Here is an 18,341-nt window from a genome sequence, read left to right as displayed (position 1 = left end):
TTTCAGATTTATTATTTAATCGTTTAGGGTTAGGATTGGATTATTTTAGTATAATGTTTAAAGATTTTTAGATGTTATTTTTCGGATGAAGAGAATAATACATAAATGGAATGCAAATATATATATATAAATATATATAATATAAAAATAAAAACTTGTATATTTAATTAAGGAAAATTTAAATGTAGAGAACACTTATTAAAAGTATTTAAACTTAGGTAAATGAAGTTCATGTGCAAAAAAAAAATATAGACTGTTAAGTGGAATATGTTTACAATGATGGAGTTATGGAGATGAATAATAAATATAAAAAGAGAAAATAACATATAAATGAAGGAAATAAAGGGTAGGGTAAAGATTTACATATTGATTAACTAAAAATTTGGAAATTATTTGATTAAGTATTAAAATAATTATAATAAAATAGATATGGGAATCGATATTGAAAAATTAAATCTTAAAAAAAATATATAAAGAAAAAGTAAATAAAGAAAAAATACAAAATACTATGGTATTAACTACAAGTGTAATATGCCGATGATGGGATGATCGGTCAGGACGCGAAAAGTCACAATCTCGGGCTTATGTTCCCTAGGCTCAAAATCCGAATCAAGGCTCCACCAGTATGATGGGAGAGCCTCGATTTCAAGATCCTGGAATTTTTAATAAATAAAGAATTTGACTATACAAAAATTACTCAATAAAAATAATAAATAAATAACAACAGATAAAATAAATAATAATAATAATAATTAGAATATATAGTAAATAATTAATTTGTAAAAATGTAATATACATGACGTGAAATAAATAGAAATATAAGAAATATATATATACAAAATATAAAAATATAAAATAAAATAAAAAAATATAAAATTTTTGTCACTAAAGTAACATGGAATCATAAACAATTTATCTAATCATAAAAGGAAAATATAAGAGTAACTTAAAATAAAAAATGTAAAGTATAAAAAATAACAATTAGAAATAAAATAGAAAATATGATAATAAAAAATAAAATAAAATGAAAATAATAATTAATAATAAAAATAGACAATTGCATTAGCATAGTATATACATATATATTGCATCATGCATATCATTGCATATAAATATTTCTATTTTCGAGTTTAAGCTCCGATGATGGGATCTTCCGAGGATCTTGCGAAGGCCGTATTTCTTGAAAAGTTCCCTAGGTGAAAAGATGTCCTCAAGTCCCACCAGTGTGATGGGAGGTCTTGAGAAGCATCTTTAATAAAAGGTTTTTGCCCGAATTAGGTTCATTATGCACGAAAATGCTATTTTAAAAGAAAACGTACGATGACTCCGATGATGGGATTTATTCGTTGAATTTACGAAGGTGAATTTCTCGGATAATTCCTTAGGTGAGAAAACACCCTGGGTCCCACCTATATGATGAGCGGATCCGAGAGAACGTTCTCGATAAAAAGTTATTCGTCCGACATATTTTTATCCCACGCCATGCATTTCATCTTGTCTCATATTTGCATTCCATTTTAGATTAAATAGGAGATAAAATAAGAGAATAATAACCAAGAAAATATAGAGAAATTAAAAATTAAAGCCTAATAGGATAATCTAAAAATGGTACCGTTCATGGAACGGGCATCCCGGGGGTGCTAATCCTTCCCCGAGGGTAACCGTACTCCCGAACTTAGATCTCGAAAAATATAGACCAGCTTCAGGATTCTTTCAACGGGCTAAAATCTAATTAAGACTCTGTCGATTAAAATCGAGTCAATAGGTGGCCAATCGCACCTAGTAAAAAAAAAGATTGGTAGCGACTCCGAATAATTCCTAATTTTTTAGAAGTTTTCACATCACGTCTGGTGGTCGGGTTCCTAAACCCGCACGTTACGACAAGAACACCTTGCCAAAAAGGACAAAAGAAAAATACTTGAGTTTACAATCATGATAAATTTATTGAACACAACAAACAAAAATACTATTCATGTCAACACTTTTTCTTGATATTAGCAATTAATGACATATCAATTTATCAATAATATCTTCTTTATCAAATAATTTACTTCCTTATGAATTATAAATACTATTCATATTTAATTGAAGGGCACTCCCAACAGCATACATCAAGCTATTAGTAGGGAATAAAAGGGAGAATTCCAGAGAAACAAAACAAATTAAAAGGATCTATATAATTTTTTAATATGAATGCATGAATTGCCAAACTCAAGACTAGAAAAGTTGAATAATCTTTAAAACAAAATACCAGTAACAAATTAACTTTGCTTTAATTGNCCGTCAAAAATTTTCGGTGGTGGTACAGTACTATCACTTTGATAGTGATTTTGACTACCTTTCAATTAGAATTGGACAAAGTGGTAAACAATAAAGTCGTAGTTCTGCCTCTTATCTTTCTAACGACCCAACAAGCATATCAATTGGACCTATGTAGTGGAAGATATGCTTGAAAAATCGAACCATATACAAACTGAGAATGTCTTTTTTTGCAGTGAGAAACGTGTTGTCACGTTGCTACCTTGCTCGGGTTCTGATATAATTTTCTCTACTCCCTTATCTTCGTGATTGAGCATGGGTCTTTGCAATACTAAGAGTCCACCGATCAATGACCAAAACAAGAGGGTTTGGGAAAGAAATTATACCAAATTGCATTGTTTTCAAAACAAGTGCATCACGATTTCCAAATTCTGCATTATAAATTGTTTGTTCCCTTTCTTGTTCACTCACTGGGTTTATACTCACCGTTTTCAACTTCATATTTTCAGATTACGAGGCAGTTGGTAACTAGGTCGAGGTGCCTTTGTAGACTCAATTATTGGTAGGTGTCTCGGTATTCAGTAGCTATATGTTCATCAAGTTTTTCCGCTGGATATCGAGTCTCCTTTTGACATGTATAGACAAATCTGATGTTAATTATTAGAATACATACTGTAGACAATGTATGTATATTTTAAACGAGTAGCGCCAGTACGAGTTGGCAATGTCTATCACCATTTTGATCCAAAGTTATAAAATGTGACTTAGCAATATTTGATGGAGTAATGAGCAAGATAAATAGTAGGCTTACTTAGGCTTAATGGACTATGTCTATTGGGCCCATGCGCCTATCATGGCCCAGAATTTGGGTCGTGACACCTAACTTCTTCAAACATCATCAAACATCACACCAAATTAGCGAGTGATTTTCCTTAGACATAGTTAAATCACACACGATGACCAGCCAACGGAGAACCAAATCACGCACTGGACAAAGCTACTGGCAAAGAACAAATTACGCACAGCAACCAGCGAAAAATCAAATCAAGAATAACGTTGAAACAACTAACGAAAAATCATATCATCGATCAGAGTAATCTCTGGACGATCGACATCACCCGAAGTAATCTCTTGTCGATGGCATCATCCGAAATAATCTCCCAAAGAACGGCATTACAGCACTACAAATGGGAATCACAAGCGAGACTAAACCACAACCCTTGTTTACCACCATTCCTGCATGCACGCACATAGTTACAGGGTAACATGATTCACTTAACCTCAAATTAAATCAATGTTCGGAATTCATTCCTCGGATGGAACATAATTCCATGATGAGATCATCATGTCTCTATCTTTCCATATGCCCAACATAGTAACAATCACATTTATTGAGTTTCATTTGTCAATAAGCTCATTAAAGTTTTAAGTGCCTTAATAATCATGACTCACTAGTTACATATACATCAACAAACTCATTTTAATTTAATCATGGCTTAATAGTCACATTTACATGAATAATATCACATCAGATCATGCATCAATATTCTGTCAACAAATGGGCAATCTAATCCCACATAGTAGTATCACCATCACACTAATTTAGTTCCAACATATCTAGTAGCCACTAAAATCATACATCACCTAGATGTCTAACAGCTCATGCTTCTCAATGGCATTCACAAGTAAACACATACACTAACATGTACATCAATAATATACTAGCCTAGGCATCTCCATCTAGGCAATCACATTCACATATATATAAATACATAGTTCTCTAGCCCAGGCTTATTCAACTAGGCCTACATTCATAATATAGTACTAGTGTAGCTCATTTTCCATGCGTTATACATCACACGCATTTAATTAACCCATTTATAGTGACAAATTAGAGGTGCTCCACAATCAAACTTTAATTCTTAGCCTCAAATCGTGTTTTAGCTCATAAACGTGCCTAAATGACTCAATCTTCCCCTAAGCACATCAAAACATCGTAAAGCTAATTAAATCTCAACTTTAGAAAAATGTAAGCTTTTCTAAAAATAAACAAATTTTTAACAATTTAACATACAAGCTTAAATCCTTCAACAATGAGCTAAACTCATACCTTAGAAACTGGATTATATAATTATTTACTCTAAATCCCTAGTCAACTAAAAAGGACCAATTTCTTCAAAGCTTGATCAAATTAATCTAAGTTATTAACTGATTAAATTAAAAATCAATCGGTAAAATGCTTAATCTTACCTTTAGAAACGTTTCCCAAGCTCTAATCCACTCCAAATAATTCTAGGTGCTTCAAAAATCAATTTAGGAGATTAAGGCTTTTGAATTCTAGAGGGAGAAAGTGAAAATAAACCAAACTTTCAACACTCAAAATCCTTGATTTATCATTCGAATTTAGTGGGTTTGAAGCGTGAAAGTTGAGAGAAAACGGGTGGAGAATAAGGGTGAAGGAAGAAAATAAGAGAAAGTTGTGTTTTGGGGCTTTTAAACCCGTTTTAATCTGATCTGACAGTCTAAGATTGACTATAGTGGACTTGTAGTCGATCTTAGACCAACAGAATGCACCTTATTTTCCTTTATAGGATCAATTATATAGGGCCTATAGTCGATCCCAGACTAATATGTCCAATTTATATTCAACTTTTCTTTACAAGATCGACTATGAAAGCGCTATAGTTGATCCTGGACCAACATACTCGACTTTTCAAGTCTAGATTCATAAAAATGGGCCTTTGCAAAGCCTAAACTCGTTCTAAACTTTTTCCACAACTTCAAATCATTTAAAAATTTAAATCCACACATAACATATCATCGATTATCATATGACATACAAATCAAAACCTCAAACCATAAAGTCGATTCAATATTCTCATATTTCATCAAGGCATAACATACTTAATAGATAATTATTAATTGACTTAATTTACATTGAAAATTGAGAATGTTATAAAAACTTTATGACTCCATTAAGTAAAATTAAGATACCTTATAATTAAGTTTAGGCAATAAAATTATTACTTGTCACGTGTTCAAATAATAGTCTTTGAGATACTCACTGTCAAAATCCAATTATAAATAATAATTTTTTATATTAAATTTTAATTTATATATATTACATTATATTTATAAATTTCTTGTAATTAGTATAATACTTAGTAAAATTCATTAATTTCTATAAATATAATTTTAAACTTTTATTTATTTTTTATAAATTGATTTTAATTTATTAATTTAATTTTAAATAAAAATAAACATAAAAAATAATTTTAAATTTATTTTAATTGAGTATTTAACCATTACAACTATTTAACAAATAATATTTAAAAAAGCCTATATAAATTCAGATAATAATTCAAAAACTTTATCAGTATTTATATAATTAAAATACTTTATCAAATAATTAAGTTCGGTTAAGGTACTTAAAAAAATTAGTATCCGACTACTTGACATCTCTGCAATATAACAAAATTATCCTAATTAACTAAAATTACTATTGTATTAAAATTGTAATTGACTTCTAAAGTTATTAGGGAATCATGGCTCAACCTATACCTGAACGCGTAACGCGTTAACTCAAATAAGGTTCCGAGTTGGTCGGCGAGAAGGCAGCAATTTGGAACACCAAGAGAAAGAGATCATGGCTTTGGATGCAATCGAAGCTTCATCTCCTCCCTCTCAATCACCTTCTAATTTCTGGTACTTCCCCATTGTTTTTTAGTTTTCAGTTTTATTTACTTAATTTTCATGGTAATTTTTCTTTTTCTTTTTCTTTTTTAAATAAATTCATGAATTTCCAGTTCTTCCAATCAACTTCGCCACTTCTACGTCGCCGTCGACAGACTCCACTTCAAAATGGTCCTCTCTCTTTCTTTTACCCATTCCTATTTCGGTTAATTTTCAATTTTTCATTAATTCTAAATTGAAAAAAAAAACCCGGAAAATGATAATTTACAGGAGACGTTAATTGACCTCCTAGGCGTGGCCGGTCGACGCACGTGCCTTCCGATAGTAGTCTGCTGCAGCTCACGTGACGAGCTCGACGCCGTCTGCTCCGCCGTCTCCAATCTCCCTTACGTTTCCTTGTCGTCTTTGGTAATATTTTTATCAATTTTACTTTCAACTATATAGTACCACTTGGACTATTAATTTTATATTTTTAATTTATGCCAGTACAGCGACCAAGCTGAAGCAGAACGGGCTTTAATTTTGGAGAAATTTAGGGAAGCAACGATGAATTGGAACCAACAAGTTACAGTTCAGACAGGAGATGGTCATGAAATTGGGAAAGATGAGCAGAAATCTTGTATGATTGTCGTAACTGATACCTGCCTTCCACTTCTTGCTTCTGGCGAATCTCCCATCTCGGCTCGTGTTCTGATTAATTATGAATTACCAACAAAGAAGGTACAAGTTTTAATTTGTTCTGTCTATCACTCATGTTGTATGAAACTATCTCTCTAGCTGGCACCTTGAGCAGTGTTTGTAAATGCTTGTGGATAGAACCCTTTAAGCTTCATTTTTCTATGTTATAGAATCTCAAGATTTCGATCAAATAAGCTATTACTCTGTCATTTATTCAATTGGGTGTTGGTAGCTATCAGACTGACACGACTGCTGACTACAAATCATGGATTAGCAAGGATGGAATTGCTTTTTTTCGCTCTTACCAATTACATTTTAGAGGTGTTTTACCTGACTAGGTGCTCAGTGATGTAGAAATTTTGAAAATTTTTGAATCATGGCCCTTCTGCCTACTTTTAGCATGTTTCTGCTTGTACAATGAGGAAGTGAAGTCAGCTGTTAGAAGCAAATTTACTTTTCTGTTTGCTAATTTTAATGTTTGGTTACCAATTTGCTATCCATGTGAGTTATTCATATGTAGAGTTATACCGATTTTAGCATGCTCATGTGGTGGTCATAGGGTTCTGACTTCTGAGCTAGAAGCTTATTTCAGGTCATGAAATACTACAGTTCAAGTTTCTTTGAATGTTGTTTTTGTGTGTTATTGTATGTTGTTTGTCAAATCCATCTGTCAAAGATTTACACTTGTAACTTCTGTTTTTGTACTTGGCCTTGCTTGCAGGAAACATATATGAGGCGCTTGACTTCATGTTTGGCAGCAGGTTCCTTCCCAGCCATAATACTTTATTATTCACACATCATGAATCTTATATTCCCAAAATGATTTCATTAAAATATAAGCAGATGGAATTGTGATCAATATTGTTGTTGGAGGTGAAGTGGTAACTCTGAAAAGCTTAGAAGAAAGCAGCGGCCTTATCATAGCTGAGATGCCCATAAATGTAAGCACAGTACTTGCTCTTGTTCTTTGATTTATGGATTAGAAAATATTATGATGGCATTAACTTGACAATGATGCCCAACTAGTTGCACTTGACAGCAAGGAGTTCCTTCTTCATCTTTGAAAACAATTTTAGTTTCACTTAGATTCTGTTTGGTTGATATTTTTGCCTTTTTTTGCCAAAAACAGGCAAATAGCAAAAAGTGAATTACGAAAGTATCAACTAAATGGAACCCTAGTATTATCGTTCCAAGTGTAAGGATAATCTATTGGTGGTTAGGTTTTAGAAACTTTATCCACCATCTTTCTTTTAGGTTATGTATGAACCTTTGTGGTATTAATTCTGAATACAATCTTGTTGCAGATTTCTGAGATTTTATGATGATTTTTGGCCGTCTGCAGTTTCTAAAATGTGATAAAGGATTTGATGCTCCGCATTCTTTACAGCATTTAGAGTACGTAAATATATCTGGTGGTGTATCAGATTTGACATTGATTTTGAACATCATTCTTGTAATAGTTTATGCAGTCTCTTCTTAGTTTGTGTTTTGGATATAAGCTTCTTTTGTACCTCTAGCCTCTTATCGACTTTGCACACTCAGTTTGATTTGGTTTTAAGTGTGCATCTCGGAGTGCATCATGCTTTGCTTCATGATGGAGAAAAAACAGTGTAACCAACCTGTCCTTGTTTTGAATAAAGAAATAAATTCGATCATAGCAATGAAATACCAACAATTTTATAAGGATGTTCGTAATTGATATGATTTGTCATTACCATTTTTTCTTCCTTTTGTTTGTTTTGTTTGATGCTTAAAATTTTCAGTTTTGAGGAAGAAAGTCATCTTTCGTTTCCTGCAAGACGCAGTTCGAAGGATGTATGGTTGGGCTCGGCCACATATGATCGTTAGCATGTTTTGACATATTGCTTCTTAATTCTCATGCCCTAAATCATGCTCGTCCTCGAATAGAAGGATGAGCCTGTTCCGGCCCAGTTGATATATTTAGCTAAAGTCATGAACTCATGCCTATGGGCCGTAGTCTATCCAAATGGCTGTTGGCTTGTCAGGGATCAAATGAGCAGCTATGGGAGGATGAGATATTTGATTGATATTTTTTTTTTTGAAAAGCGAGATATTTGATTGATATGACCATGAAGTTCTAATTTTCTTTCATGGGCCCAAAACATCAGAAAATAGCAATAAATATTTTTTTTTGTAGTACTCAGATACTAATAGATTCTATATTTCTTTCTTTTTCTCTTTGGCCATTCATGCAGTAGGTTCTATATTTCTGTAGCCTAATTTTAGGTCTTGGAGGGCCAAAGCTGTCTCTGAGGACCCATTGATCATTTACTCTATTCTAGAGAAATAAATTTTGTGTCGCCTTTGCCCTGCCAAGGGTATCTGAATTACCATTTCTAGAGCAACTATTTTACAAAAAAGAAAAAAAAAAGGTTGAAATATTATCAAGATCTTCATTAGCCAGATAGACAAGAAGATCAGTAAGCTCATGTTGCATACTTACAAGTTACAAACTGATAGCAAATTTTTAATATGATGGAAGCATTAATCGAATATGGCAAACAGAAAAGAAGAATCAAACAAGTAATTCATTCAAAGTTCTCCAAAAAGACAGTTTCACCAGTGAGTTTTCCCAAAGCTACATTATCGAAGGACCTTATCTTGTATTTCCTGGCTTTAATCATTGAACAAAAACAATCATGTGACAGGTATTTAGAAGAACCAATACATTATTTTTATTTTCCTAACCTTATTTGAAACTAAAAACAATTATTGAAGCTTTAAATGAAGGCTTGCTTCTCGCTCCATTGATTAGGTAGTCCAACATGTGAAAGAAGGAAATATCTGAGCTTGTGCGATACCTATGTAAATAGGGTTGAACCTAGAAAGAAAAGGCTAAGAGATAAATCACTATGATTGGATTAAGACAGATTCCCTAAAGTTTACTCAAACTGCAGCCAAGTGATCATCAGTTGGCTTTTGCATGGGATCAGCATGTGGCAGGGTCCCAACAACAAGAGCTTTGGGAATTGGGAATTGAATGAATCAGGGAATTGTGGGTCACCTGGCTATAGAGCTACAAGTTTCAATTGGATCATCAGTCAGCTAATGAGAAATATCATTCCCCATTTGGAGCAATAAGAAACTCTTTTTGAGGGAGTTCCAATCAATGGAGAACCAACTTTTTTAATAAAGGTGGGGAACTAGAAGGCCATGTCCAATAGAGGGGAAGAAAGGAGACAGAAAAGACTCTTACATTTGTTAGGGAGTGTGATATTTGTAATATATTAAGAGCCCTCCTTTGTCCCTACACCACGCTCTCCTCTTTCCCAGCAGGGTAAAGATCGATTAAGAAATCAAAACTAACCCAAAAACCAGCCCCCCCTTAAAAAAAAAAAGGGTCATGGCCTGGTTGTTGCGACCATTTTGCTGTGGTCCCTTTTGCTCTAATAAGAGACCATTGGTTTCATAGGCGCCCACAGAAGATTAATTAGCAAGAATAATGATTAATTTCTAGGTTGATATCAATGATTCATGATCAAAAGTTATACCATATTGTTCTTGTTTTTTTTTGTTCCATAGTTTGTCTCATTTTTTGGTAAAACTATAGGCGCTTTCTACTTTCATTTGCTCGAAACAGTTTGCTTTATCTTGTATTGTATATATATATATATGGAGACATACATCCATACAAGGTTAATTGATCAAAGCTAGCTCGTCTTCTTATTTCCTTTTGTGGGTTGATAGTTTCTCTCAAACGTTTTTATATATCACCGTCGTCATGCCAGGAAGAAATAATTAAGAAATTGAAAAATGTTGATTGGTTAGGCTAGCCCATAATTTGGTCACATTTTATATCATTCGGGGACATGTGGGGGCTAGTGGGAGAGACGAAGACGTTCAAACGGTGCAAGTCTGCCTCCAATGGATAGAAATGTGTGACTTTGATATTTCAATAATGGGGGTGGAATTAAGGGTCCTGATTTTCATGAACTTGGCAAATTACACTCACCCAACATCAGTCACCATCCATACATAATTCCTCTAGCTTTTATTTGATGAATTATATGATTACTTTGGATTTATGCATGAAAATCCAGTCATAACTTGTAGACACTGATGTCTTGAATTGGTGCCAGCTTCCCACAAAAATAATAATATTATAAATTTTCTCTTTTTTTTTTTGCCCTTTTGAAAGATCCCTATTTGCATATTCTCCCTATCACTTTGTATGGCCTAGCCTCACACACACATATGAAGAGAAGAGAAGAGAAGAGAAGAGAAGAGAAGAAAGAGAGAAGCCGGGTGAATTGATCTAGAAATTAAATTGTAAAGTAAACATCATTTATTCCAAAAAAAGTATAGGGTCTACCACCCACCAAAAACAAATGGAAAGCCCTCCATGCACAGTCTATCAGGGCATTCATGTGTAGGTGATAAATGGCCCTGCAACAAGCATGGAAATTGCAATGCAAAATGCAAAGTGTGTTCCTAATTCCTCCAACTTCAAAGCAAATAAAAAAAGAATAATAATAAAGGCATGCAAAACTTTTTTCTCAAAGGGACGTGGCTAGGCCACCCATACAGGTGCCTTTAACCTTTCCTCGTTTCACCCTCGAAATGTTCTTTCCCATTTCCAGTTTCTTTGTTTGGAGAATAAGAGAAATCCCTTTAACTATGTATATTTTTTTTTGAGAGGCAATTATATATAGACTCATTAAAGAAAACAAAAATTGAACTCTCTTTTTATAGATGCTTAACTAAAAGTTGTAACTTCGTTAATGAATCTGGACGAATTCTAACAAGTGTTTTAAAACTTCAGATACTTAATTATGGAGGCGTGATTTTCGATGTATAAATGAACGGAGAAGATAAATGGGAATAAAAATAATTCAAACAAGAGAGGGTTCAAAAAATTTGATAGATGCTTTGCCCTTGAAGTTGATAAAAGTTACTACAACTTATACTATTCTTTCCATACGTCTCCCCACCATGGACCTGCAACAATCTATACATTGGGACGAAAGTGCATTGTTGCTTTGAAAAATAACTCTAACAAGTGTTATTGCATTGTATATTTCACCCAAACCTTTCTCAACGTATTTGGCAAGTATGAGTATGAAGGAAAGGAAGTGCACGTGCTCAGGGAGAGTAGGTACATGAAGAAAAGAGGAAAAGGAAAAGGGGAAATTGGAACCGTTGGAGGCACCCCACCCCTCGAATGAATAAGGAAGGAAAGGAGGGGGGGGCAAAAGGGACCATGGAGACAAAACAGTGGTTGTTTTGGGGATTTACAGAGAGTTTGATGATGTGTTGACAGCTTTCCATGTTTGGCATTTGGAGGGACTGCCAGCATATTTGCTTTCAAAAACAAAAGCTCTTTCAGTGTACCGACGCGCCCCTTTCAAAGAAAAGGACGAACCACCCGCATGGCCTCCTCCTTTCCCTTATCCCTCCCCACACTCGTCCATTTCTCACCTCCAAACCCTAACTAACCCCTCTCTCTCCCCACTACTCTCTTTTTATTTTCTCATCAAAAAGGAGGAAGAAAGAAAGAAGGAAAGAAGGGACATTCAGAACACAGCTCTAGCTAGTGGTATATACACCTATTTTGCATGTCTTTAGAAGAGAGGAAGGATTGATTAACCCTTTTTTTTTTTCTTGGTTTATTAATCCAAGACCCTGTTTTTTCTTTGCATGTTTCTAGAAGAAATATCCTCCAGGTTTTGATTAAAATGAGTGGTCAGGGAGTTGCAGCTTATTACAGTTCTACTACTCCTTTGTTGCTCAACGAAGATGATAGATTATCTCAAGAATGTGTTAAGGATGTTTCACCAGAGAAGCAAGATTCCTTTCATTGCCAGTGTCAAGCTTGGCTACCATCACTTTCAAAGGTTAGTTTCCACAGTGACGCCACTATTCCTTGTATTTTTCGTTACTGTTCTTTGTACTTGGTTTTGTTTTTACTTTTTAGTAGGTAAAGAGGGAAAAAAAAAAGAGATAAATCCAATGCCAAAAAATATCTTTTCTCTCTTCGTTTATCTCTCAGGTTGTTGAAGAGATCAAGCAGCTTTATGCCATAGCCCTGCCTATGATCATTACTGGCCTTCTTATCTATGGAAAATCAGCAATATCGATGTTTTTTATGGGGAAATTGGGCAAAGAAGCATTGGCAGGAGGGTCTCTATCGATTGGTATTGCGAACATTACAGGCTATTCTGTCATTTCTGGCCTTGCAATGGGAATGGAAGCCATATCTTCTCAAGCCTGCGGGGCCAAACAGTGGCCTCTTATGGGTCAAACCTTACAACGCACCATAGCCATTCTCACAATATCCTGTTTGCCCATTTCAATATTGTGGCTAAACATTGAGCCCATCCTTCTTTTTTGTGGCCAAGACCCAGTTATCTCGACGGTTGCCTCTACTTATCTTGCATTCTCTCTTCCAGATCTACTCTTCCAATCTCTAATAAACCCTCTCAGAATTTACCTTAGAACACAAAACATAACCCTCCCTCTTATGTTAAGTGCAGCTTTTGCCCTTGCTTTACATGCTCCTATCAACTACATCCTTGTCTATCATCTTAGCCTTGGCATCCAAGGTATAGCTGTAGCAGTTGCCTTGACAGATTTGAATTTGCTTATAACCCTTTTGCTTTACCTATGCTTCTCTGGCATTTGTGATAAAACATGGCAAGGTTGGTCCCTGGAATGCTTTGATGAATGGAAGCCAATACTTTGCCTAGCTATACCAACTTGCATATCTGTTTGCTTGGAGTGGTGGTGGTATGAGCTTATGATAGTCCTTTCAGGGCTTCTCACTAATGCCCCAGAGGCAGTCGCTACAGTGGGAATCCTGATACAAGCAACTTCACTTATCTATATCTTCCCTTCATCTTTGAGTCTAGCCGTGTCTACACGGGTTGGTAATGAGTTGGGAGCAAACCAGCCAAGCAAAGCAAAAACCTCGTCCACGATTGCATTATCATGTGCTGTTTTCACTAGTTTCATGGCTATGTCATTCATGACAACAATGAGAAATGCTTGGGGACAAATTTTTACAAATGATAAAGCGATTTTGTCGTTGACAGCAATGGTGATGCCGGTGGCAGGGCTCTGTGAGCTAGGGAACTGCCCACAAACCACCGGCTGTGGGGTGTTGAGGGGGAGTGCTAGGCCAACTTTGGGTGCCAACATAAATTTGGGATCATTCTATGGTGTTGGGTTGCCTATTGCATTTTTAATGGGCTTTTTCATGGACATAGGCTTGTTGGGCCTTTGGCTGGGACTATTGGCAGCCCAGGTGGCATGTGTGATTGTCTTGGTCATAGTAGTGGCTAGAACAGATTGGTTAGTGCAAGCAAAAAGAGCCAGACAGCTGACTGGTATAAATGCAGAAGAAGAGGAGGAAGTTCAGAGCAAATTCCAGGGATTAATATCAGTTATGCTGGTGAATTAGCTTGTTTAAGTATAAATGTTTACATAATTAGTACTTGTCGTTTTTTTCTCTCTTTTTTGAGTTCATTATATTAAAAATTTTGTATATTTGGCTTGTGAGAGACGGTTTTGCATAGGCTTACATATTGGGACCTGCTGTCCGGTTGAGTTTTAATATGTAATGCAGGCGACCCTAGTTTATGCGGTGGTTTGAAAGGAGCAAAGCAAAGTCCATGGTTTACATCTTAAATCCTAACATTCCTTCCAAGACAGACTAAATTATTTGGTTTTTTTCTTCATTCCATTTCCACCAATAGATCAAGAAAAACCCTACTCTTACAAACTCTTCATTTCTACATATATATATATATATATATATCAGTGTAGGGAATACCCTTTGTTGATTCGGGTGTTTGAACCCTCCTTTGAAGCAAAGCAGGCAATCAGAGTTATTAGAACTTAGATAAAATGTTCAAGTGATTAGTCACTCGTATATCAAAACCAAAGATCTTATATTAGATTCTGGCAACTACCCTTTAATCCATCCTCCTTTTTCTGCTAACCTCTCACCTTGCAAGTGTGGTTAAATGATCTTTAGCGGTATTTTGAGTCACAGCTACTTTAGTTTTGCAGAAAATGGGTAGTGATTGTTGATTCACAAACAATGTCCTATATACTACTACAAAGTCCACTGTTTCCTTGAACCGTTTTGCCTCCTTTTGTCAATTTCTTTTCGTTCTAATGATTATTCATCGAGTTTCAAACAAAGAATAAGTTCTTCCGAGATTCCTCCTTTAAGTCCTCTGCACCAGAAAGTCTCAGTTGACATTAATCTTACATAGCTATCATGAATGCACAGCAAACCCTTCACGTTGTTGGAAATCATTTTGCCAAGAACTTAAACTGGTTCTGATTCTGACTCGCAGTTTTGTATTCTTCCTTTCTGTTAATGGTATATCTGTGTGCTATAGAAGTAGCCTAGAAAGACTGGCAAATCCTCTATTCTTTAATTATTCTTCGGACGTAAAACAATATTTGCAAGTGAATTCCACTATTCTATACGAAAGCACTCTCTTTTTCCCCTGTTATTCTGTACGTAATTCGTCTCAGTTCCCAACAGAAAAAGGCTAAGTGGTTTTTACTTTTGTATAATTAACATCAATCTTGCCGAAAGGGCAGAGTCGAATAGGAATCTAGCACGATAGTGCCTATGATTCAACTTGTAGCGTAGGAATACCTTCCTTCTGCTTTAGTTTGGCCTAGAAAGTAGTATGCCTTTTCTATTACGCCATGACTTCAATCTGAATTTCTATGGATGGAAATGATCACTTTGGAATAAGAATACCAGACCAAATTGCGACAGCCTTTCGTAAAAAGTGAGATTAATAGAGATTCCACTTGATCTCGCCATTTGATTCCTAATAGGTAAGAAGGATAAAAGGGAATGTCAAATTGTCAAGGTTATATATAGAGAGAGGTGCCTAACATAGGAGATCGTATCAGACTTATCAGTTTCAACATTGCATTTCATACAGCAATATCCAAGGATGTCGAAATTGAGTTTTATCGAGTTCAAATATGGAGGGCTTCCAAGGAAGTTGTCAAGAAAACCAACTCAGTTGAGCATCACCAAGGAAAGGCAACAGTCTAACGTGTCTTCAAGGACTTATCAGCCAAATGCGGAAGAGATGAAATGGGTGTTCGACAAATTTGACACCAACAGAGATGGTAAGATCTCGAAGGAGGAGTACAAGTCAGCTCTGAAAGTACTAGGTAAAGGAATGGCAGAAACAGAAGTGGCAAAGGCATTTAGTGCAATTGACACCGATGGGGATGGCTTTATCGACTTCAAGGAGTTCATTGAAATGATGCGTAACATGGGAGAAGGGATCAATTCCAATGATATCCAAAGTGCATTTCGGGTGTATGATTTGGATGGCAATGGGAAAATAAGCGCAGAGGAACTGATGGAGGTGCTTAAGAAGATGGGAGAGAGGTGTAGCTTGGAAGCTTGTCGCAAAATGATTCGAGGGGTTGATGCTGATGGGGATGGTTTGATCGATATAAATGAATTTATGACCATGATGACTCGCACCATGAAGCCATCTCAGTGATGCTGTGTTATGCCCTTTAAAATGGGAAACTAGCCCCAATATCATATGGGTAAGTTCTTGGCAGCAGGCGGATATATCAAAATCTTGTTGTCCTAGTTCATCTTTTCTGCATTTCTAGTTACTATATATCAAATAAGGGACATAGAGTTAATTAGGCTACTAACTTCCAATCTCTAGTCCTTTGTTATATGGACGATTAAGTGAACACTTGGAAACTGTCCCATCCCACCCCACCTATTGTGCTTAGGCAGCTCCGTTTTGAAATAAAGGCACTGAATATAGTGAAAAATATTTCTGTTGGCAGAACCCAAACGATATGCAGTACTTTTTCAGAATAAAAAGCACAAATCAAAATGCATTAACTAAATACTACAGAATCCAGATGGTGCATAAAATAGAAGAGAGATTGAACATGTTGGTGGAGTACTTTGGGTTCGATCATCTGGCCATACGTCCAACAACAGGAGCAACTGTAATTCCTCTGCCTTGTCGATCCATATTTGCTTGCCAACCTTGAATTCAAAATCGATTAATCAATATAGAAGGGACAACTTCACACTAGGTGAGAAAAAAAAATTGAAGTGAGTGCCACTAACTAGGTTTCTATCGTTATGCTCACCTTTGGAAATTGAAGTCAAGTTATAACTTGTTTCTGATCACTTCAATCATATTGAGAAAGTAAGGATTCTACATTTACCTGCAGTTGTAAGCCTCTCCTCTCCAGATTCTAGAATTAAGTCCTTCAAGTATAAGAGTAAAAAAGAACTACTACTATGGTTACACTCATGTAAAATTCTTCCAACTCTGATTGCTTCCTTCTACCCTTTGCTAATGTTTGAAATGGAAAGGGGGAAAAGGGAAAAGAGTGACTAGATATTGCTTTGGTCTTATTTTAGTCATAACTCTAAAAGTTCGGATTTTGTCGGCATTGTTACTGTTATAGCTTTGTTAGAGATGACTTTCTGATCAGTTAGGCATAGAGTTAGGTGAAAATGACAGAGCTAATGCTAATCTGACAGAATAAAAATTAAAGAAAAAGGCAACAAAACCGAGCCAACTTACCAATTCCCATATCAAAGCCACGGTTCTTGAGCTCTCTGTATTCTTGACAAAGTGAGCAAGTCTCACAGCAGAAATGAACCAAGCAATCTGCACAAGGAGCCTCTTCCAAGTCATATTGCCCTCTCAATCTTGACCTGTAAACACACGAGTACAAGCAGGATAAGCCTGCAAGAGCCAGCAGTCCATAAACTGCACCACTTGCTGCACAAGCTGCATACCAAAAATCAAGAGCCAAAATCAGTTTTTCAAGACTTCAGGATCATAAAATTGTGGGAAAATATACTTAAAATAGGTGTTTTAGAAGCTTACAGATGGACCCTTTGTTCACTATCTCAGCAATTTGTCCAAAGGTAACACATGGACATAAACAAGTAATCAAACAATTGGCAGGGTCATCACAACAATGGCAAAGGCCAGTAGACCACCCCGTAGCGCTTGCTGTTCCATGGAAAGGTGAGACGTGCGAAGGTTGTGCTTTCATGGCGGTTGCTGGATACCCTGCTGGTGCATACTTTGCATTGCCATGAGATGAAGTGTACATTTCTTTTTCCCTTGTTAATAAGTTTGAAGATTTTTTGATTAACTCGGAATTAGTGGTTAAGGAACCTTGCAGTTGAAGAAGAACTCATAGGTTTGCTCAAGAGCTTAACCCCATTTCCTAGAAAGTACTGCTCCACGGGTCAAGACTGATTGTCACGATGCAAGTAAACCTCCCCAAGAAGAAGCTTTACACTGCTGCAAAAATCGAGGTTGTTTACTAATTTGTATTCAGATTTCCTTTAAACTAAAAATACGATGTTATTGTGCTTTTGGGTTATTTACTTACAATAATTCAGACTTTTTTTTTTCCTAAAAAAACTAGCTACTATTGAATTTATACCAATGCAATGGCATTGGCCTCTTAATCTCGTCCTCTAGAATTTTGTTGGGATTTTTTTTTTTTCTGAGACAAGTAGTAAGACTCTCGGTGTCTTCTAATATCCAATAATCCATGTGGAATAAAATCATTCTCAATTTTCAATGGCAAGCTTGTTAGTTTATACTACTAACTCTTAAAAGATCATAGAAATGAATTTTATATACCTTGGATGATTAACTTGATTGAATTATACATTAGTTCACCGCCTGGCAGGCAAC

At 35.5% G+C, this 18,341-nt stretch overlaps 4 protein-coding genes across 6 annotated transcripts; 3 read left to right on the top strand and 1 right to left on the bottom strand.

Annotated features, from left to right (window-relative positions):
• Nucleotides 5,802-8,325, top strand: LOC18611116 (eukaryotic initiation factor 4A). Of its 3 annotated transcripts, none has more exons than XM_007047174.2 (7): nt 5,802-5,964; nt 6,066-6,123; nt 6,223-6,360; nt 6,439-6,672; nt 7,352-7,391; nt 7,474-7,571; nt 7,935-8,325. In XM_007047174.2, the coding sequence occupies exons 1-7, from the start codon at nt 5,906-5,908 to the stop codon at nt 7,950-7,952; spliced, it is 645 nt and encodes a 214-aa protein (XP_007047236.2). In that variant the 5' UTR covers nt 5,802-5,905; the 3' UTR covers nt 7,953-8,325. The 3 variants fall into 3 exon arrangements, with proteins under 3 accessions (XP_007047236.2, XP_017969922.1, XP_007047238.2); XM_018114433.1 differs by having other exon boundaries at nt 7,760-8,285; XM_007047176.2 differs by having other exon boundaries at nt 7,474-8,285.
• Nucleotides 11,987-14,282, top strand: LOC18611115 (protein DETOXIFICATION 49). The gene is made up of 3 exons (XM_007047173.2): nt 11,987-12,187; nt 12,299-12,485; nt 12,641-14,282. Exons 2-3 carry the CDS (start codon nt 12,327-12,329, stop codon nt 14,048-14,050), a joined length of 1,569 nt encoding a protein of 522 aa, XP_007047235.2. The 5' UTR covers nt 11,987-12,187; nt 12,299-12,326; the 3' UTR covers nt 14,051-14,282.
• Nucleotides 15,516-16,446, top strand: LOC18611114 (calmodulin-like protein 1). The gene has a single exon (XM_007047172.2). The coding sequence runs from the start codon at nt 15,576-15,578 to the stop codon at nt 16,140-16,142; it is 567 nt and encodes a 188-aa protein (XP_007047234.1). The 5' UTR covers nt 15,516-15,575; the 3' UTR covers nt 16,143-16,446.
• Nucleotides 16,491-17,909, bottom strand: LOC18611113 (cell number regulator 1). Its single transcript, XM_018127469.1, has 3 exons — nt 17,514-17,909; nt 17,205-17,414; nt 16,491-16,654 (listed from the first exon to the last, which is right to left on the bottom strand). Exons 1-3 carry the CDS (start codon nt 17,743-17,745, stop codon nt 16,581-16,583), a joined length of 516 nt encoding a protein of 171 aa, XP_017982958.1. The 5' UTR covers nt 17,746-17,909; the 3' UTR covers nt 16,491-16,580.

The sequence above is a fragment of the Theobroma cacao genome, chromosome 1 (genome assembly GCF_000208745.1).
Source record: "Theobroma cacao cultivar B97-61/B2 chromosome 1, Criollo_cocoa_genome_V2, whole genome shotgun sequence".
NCBI lineage: Eukaryota > Viridiplantae > Streptophyta > Magnoliopsida > Malvales > Malvaceae > Theobroma > Theobroma cacao.
The sequence above is the reverse complement of the archived record's forward strand: the minus strand, read 5'-3'. Positions and strand labels throughout refer to the sequence as shown.